Genomic DNA, 5,655 nt, shown 5'->3' with positions numbered 1-5,655 from the left:
ATCAACCAATCAGCTTTCAAGTAGCATTTATCAAGTACAGTCTATAAAATAATCGGTAGAAGCTGATTGGTTGCTATGGACAACTTCTCCACTGGTCCACTTCTTCACACTTTTCACTGCTTGATAAATAGACTCTCTAGTCTTGTACCATTGAGTGGAATGGAAACATTTATGCAATTGATTTTGTATGTCCCCTGACAAAGAATCTATTAATCCCTCCCAAATGTTGAAAGCATTTTTCGGTGCGTTCCTCTTTGTGCAATGAAGCCTCCAACCAGTCCATATGGAATATACGTGAAATATTTTTTATTTAAATGTATAGAAGGAGGTTCCCTATGGATCCATTGGTGTAAAATGCATTGGTAATCTGCCTTTTAAAACATGATTTGCACAATCCTTGCAATTCTATTGTCTGCCCTAAGTTGTTCATTCATTTTCTGAAGTATAAATAGATTTTATTGTGCTGTAGTTGTTTGTGTACAATGTATTTACTGTTGCTATTTTCTATTACTAGTTTAATTATTTTTTAGATTTGTACTCAGGTATTGAAAGTATCCACTTTTAGTTCTGCGCTGGTCCAATTCCTCTCATTGCCGAATGCAGAGGTTCCCAAACTTTGTTATTGCAGTCCAGGTTTTGAGGATATCCATGGTTGGGCACAGGTGACTTAATTAGTACCTTAGTCAATTTGATTAAACCATCTCTACTCAAGCAAGGTTATCCTTACAACCTGAACTGTAATGGCAGTGTTTGGTAAACCCTAGTCTAATTAATGTGCCTGCTTAGGTCCAGCATTATACTATAGCTCCCTGACTCATTGCTCCACAAGCTTCTGTACACTCCAACAGAAAGTGTGTGTGGATTATACATTGCCTGTCCTGATAAACACAGGGTTGTTAGATCTGTGGAGGGTCAGGCAATGTCTGCTGCCCTCACCTGGTCCTGCCAACCTGGTCTTTCTCAGGAATGGTTCATTATGCCAGATGACATTAGCCTACTGTATAGTATACTAGGGGCTACCCTTCACAGGTTTTTTATGGGAGGTCAGTGGCTCCAGCAAGGGCATATGCCCATGTCAATCGGCACATCTGCAGCAACACAGCTAAGGTAGTAATGGAAGAAGTAATGTGACCACAATGTAATAACATTGCTTCTCAGTGAACGGGATGGGCTCCCAGCGACTCACAATGGTACATCCTAGCGAATAAAGGGTTCTAAGTACTAAACCTTGGATAGAGATAAATTAGAAGGAGATAAAGTACCAACCAATCAGCTACTAATTGTCACTTTACAGGCTGTTTGTAAAATGACACAGAGAAGCTTATTGGTTGGTACTTTATCTCCGTCCACTTTCTCTCTCTCCAAGGGGTCTATTTGTCATTGTATATATGCGACTATATCCCCTAAAACACCCGTTTTGGGGGGGTTAACCGCAAATATTACGTTTTCTCCAGATATATAAAGGAGGAACCACAGCAGGTATCGGAGACACTTCCTGCAATCCCTCCATTCCCATAGGTTTCTATGGGGGATGCGATGCTGCCAAATTTACCAACATCTGGAATGTGATGCATTCCGGATATGGGACCCCGCATACGAAGATGGTGTTAGCCGCTGTATCCTATGGGCTACACTTATAATTGGCCAGGAGAGGGTTCCTCCAGAACCGTCTGGGCACATCGGGGGGACGGGCTCCTTTCAGAGCTCCTGTCCCTGCGTGTGCCAGATTATACATTCCGGCGATTGGGTCACATCTTGCAATGTGATCATGGGCAGTAATATGCCCAGATCGCATCGCAATTGCAATCATTAATAAATGGGGCGCTTAGGTTAGTACATAGACCCCAAAGATTCCTTATTGTTGTGAATCGTGGCGATAAGGAATCTTTATTTTCAGAAGCAGACAGCAAGTAAGGGATTGAGGATTTACACTTTCTCTATATAGAAACTTTGGGGTTACCCCTGTGTTACAGACGCCAACCTTTGGCTCTAGATTTTACTTAGACTATGTCAGCCAAAGCTAATTTCATCAATAATCCTGAATTTAGATGGAACTATAATTTAGCAAATAATGAATATTAATACACATGATCCCAATGGAAAGATGAATAGGACCCTCTGTTTTGTTTCTGCACATTCTAAAGTCTGAATATGACTTTTAAGCTTTACATAAATAAACCGTGTCCTGTTCGTCGCCATCTAAGCTGTGCGAGTGTTACCAGCACACAAGCGTCCCGAGAGGCTCCAGCCCTTCCTTCCAGGCACTTCCTTCCTAATTCACTATTACTGGGCTGGACGGCGCTGCGGGGCATATAAAGTTAGGTATAAGCTGTGCCTAATGATTCAGCCCTCTGTCAGCGGACTTTACAGGTCTACGGAGCTGACACATCAACTACCTGTCACCCCTCTGCCTGACTGACAGCTCCTGGCTGTATACAAGGACATGATGCTGCTGCCGATACGCATTCTCTGCGGTGCGCTCTTCTCTGCCCATTTGGCGCATCTGGCACCCTTGGATGCCCTGACATCGGAGTTTTTGTGCTTAGACCAGGCTTGTTACCATGCATCCTGGACCAGCAGACGCTTTCTTAGGGCAAGTAAGTCCTGCAGTGACATCCAGGGACACTTGATGACAGTGAAAAACTCTGTACAAGCCGATATAATCGCTTTACTTATGGCTAAAGTGGAGAATGCTGATGCTAGAATGTGGATAGGGCTGGAGCAGCCTTTTAAAGACAGATGCACAGATACACTGCAGCCTCTGAGGGGATTCACCTGGGTGACAGGGGGTAGTTACACGGATTACAGTAACTGGAAGACCGGAGAGCAGAAATGCGGTGCGCTCTGCGCCACTGTGCGCAAAGATGGGACCTGGGAGGAAACTGATTGTGAATACAAAGCTGATGGCTACTTGTGCGAGATAAGTTACTTCTCTTCTTGTAACGCACTTACTATACCTGCAGACTACAATGTCACCTATTATCACAAATCCCTTGGGATTGGTCATAGTGGAGGTTTTGTTTTCCCTCCTGGAACTAATGCAGTCATATCCACGTTACAGGACCCTCTCTCCTGCCAAGATAAAGGAGAGAGTGTTGGGGTATGGAGCAGTAATGCCCCCGCAGCCTGGACTTGTCTGATTGAGAAAGGGGGCTGTGAACATGAATGTGTGGAAATAGCTGGCACCCCAGAGTGTCAGTGCCCCCCAGGATTACAGCTCAAAGCAGATAACAGAGCTTGTTCCACAACCTGTGACCCCAACCCCTGTAGCCAGCTCTGTATCCCACTTCCAGAGCCACCTGGATTCTTCTGTATGTGCTATGAGGGCTATCACCTTACAGACGATGGGGTAAAATGCGAAGACATTGATGACTGTGCAGTCGACCCCAATATCTGTGAAGGCCATTGTACCAATACCATCGGAAGCTTTGTCTGCAGCTGCAAACCTGGTTTTGAGATGGTTGATAAGGAGTGTCGGGACATTGACGAGTGTAACACCAACATGTGTGAGCATGGCTGTGAGAATCACCCAGGTGGCTTCAGATGTGTGTGCAAGAAAGGATTTGTCATTGATGAAAAGAATCCAAATAAATGCAAACGGTTCTGCAACACATCATCCTGCGAGACTGAATGTGACCATGTAAGTAACACAGACAGGTGCCAATGTCCAGATGGCTACATAGTTGACCTAAATGATGCAGGTGACCCCATTTGTACTGATGTGGATGAGTGTATTGGAGCACCCTGTGACTGGGACTGTATCAATTTGTTTGGATCATACCAATGTACTTGCCCAGAGGGCTACACTTTCCAGAATAAGTCATGTCATCCTGAAGAAGTTTGGATCGTGGTAGAACCACCTTATGAAATCCAACCATCCATGCCCAACCCATCACTCACCTACAGCGTACAGCCAGCCATGCTGATGGGAATATGCATTGCAGTTATATCCATGTTAACTGTCCTGATAGCTATCCTGTGCCACATGTTGCGGAAGCACTACATGGAGCAGCATGCCTTGGACTATAAGTGTAAAAACAGTGAGAAGGATGTAGTGTTGCAGTATGTGAAGTCAGATCCCTGGGGGAAATTGTAGTAACTAACATGTCCAAAATCGTACTGTACCCCATTCTCCACAGAGGTACAGTGATTATAGCAAATGGCCATGGAAATGAAGTGGCCCCTTTGGAGTAACCACTGTTGGACAAGTCTGAGGGCCCTTGGTGTATGCTTGGTGTTATTATAAGTTATGCTTGGTGTAATATAACTTTGCAAAGGTACAAGGAACCTCACCCAGGGTGATAATCATACCATATGAAGCTGTTACACACCTATAATTTAATGCCAGAGTAAATGAATTCCTCCATTATCAGCTGCTTTGTACTGCCAGAGTAAAGGACATGCATAGATCTAGAAATGTCAGTATGACGGTTTTCTCCATGTGCTAAGCAATAAGCCAGGCACATCTGCTCTTGCACATGTTTTTATGGCATCTTGGTGCTAAAAAATTTGGTTATACCCTTTGGGTCCCATTTATCAATGACCACATACTCAATGCGAACTGGGCGCGATATTAGCAGGGATAGGGGATCCAAAAGGATGCAATGTGCTCAGATTGAAGTGACCAGGTCAGCGGTCTCCTTACTCCTGTGTTTGGACTCCTGCACATGTGTGGTCTACAGACCACGCATCCGCCAGGGTGGGCTCCTGTGGAACCTTTTCCTGGTTAGTTTAATGATGTGTAGCCCAAAGGCTACAGCAGCACTATGCCATCTTTAGATGGAGTTAGCAATGGGGCCCACACTCCAGAATGCTTTGCATTCCAGAGCTTGGTAAATCTGACAGCATTGCATCCTTCATAGAAACCTCTGGGGTTTGCGACTGCTTTCGGAAATAGAGGGATCACAGCAGATATTGGAAATATCTATTGTGGTCCCTCCATAACACATCTAGGGGATAGTTAATATTTACAGCTATCCCCCAAAAACAGATGTTTGGGAATATGTAGCTAATAGTTAATGATAAATGGGCCCCTTAATAATTCTGCTCTCACGGCAGAAGTATTTGTAGTTCATATGAACTAAAGTGCAATTACTGTATATTTATTTTCACACAAACATATTCAGTCGTTTTTTTGCTTTTAAGCTATGACCGTCCAATGTTTGTCAAGATTGCTTTGTACATTAATGCAGGATTGCTAAAAAAGAAATCTAATTATTAATGTATGTTTTGTTACAGTTACCTGTATGAATAAGGAACCCTTTAGGACTACTACATGCATAACGTGTAAATACAATAGCACATCGTTCATTACTGTTTAATACAGAACATAAATTTCTTTATTTAATAACTTGGTGCAGTGTAAATATTTGTGCTGTTTTCCATAGCAAAAGGTGAAATGTTTGCATCAATTTTCTGAATTGTTCTAGAATAAAATGAAGTTTGAACATTGAATTTATGGGGTTACTACCAGTTTCTTCATATTTACAGCATATTGTTTTGTAAATGACATGGGCGTGATGTATCAATCAGTAATAGAGTGGAAAAGTGGAGAAGTTTCCCATAGAAACCACTTACGAGGGGTTTGGATTAACAGATAGGCAGTAAAAAGGTCAACGGTGTCTAGATAGACACTAGGGGTAAAATTACTAAAGT

General features: G+C 43.1%; 1 protein-coding gene across 1 annotated transcript; it reads left to right on the top strand.

The window, feature by feature from the left end:
• The first annotated feature begins 2,361 nt into the window (after positions 1-2,361).
• On the top strand, positions 2,362-5,398 carry LOC148517895 (thrombomodulin-like). The gene has a single exon (XM_088478028.1). It carries the CDS (start codon positions 2,444-2,446, stop codon positions 4,094-4,096), a length of 1,653 nt encoding a protein of 550 aa, XP_088334154.1. The 5' UTR covers positions 2,362-2,443; the 3' UTR covers positions 4,097-5,398.
• Positions 5,399-5,655: the final 257 nt, after the last annotated feature.

The sequence above is a fragment of the Taudactylus pleione genome, unplaced genomic scaffold, assembly GCF_031769625.1.
Source record: "Taudactylus pleione unplaced genomic scaffold, aTauple2 ptg000206l, whole genome shotgun sequence".
Classification (NCBI taxonomy): domain Eukaryota; kingdom Metazoa; phylum Chordata; class Amphibia; order Anura; family Myobatrachidae; genus Taudactylus; species Taudactylus pleione.
This window is presented reverse-complemented; position numbering and strand designations above follow the sequence as displayed.

What these genes read in the sequence shown, in the direction of transcription:
- LOC148517895 (XM_088478028.1), top strand. Translation starts at nt 2,444, where the DNA reads ATGATGCTGCTGCCGATACGCATTCTCTGCGGTGCGCTCTTCTCTGCC.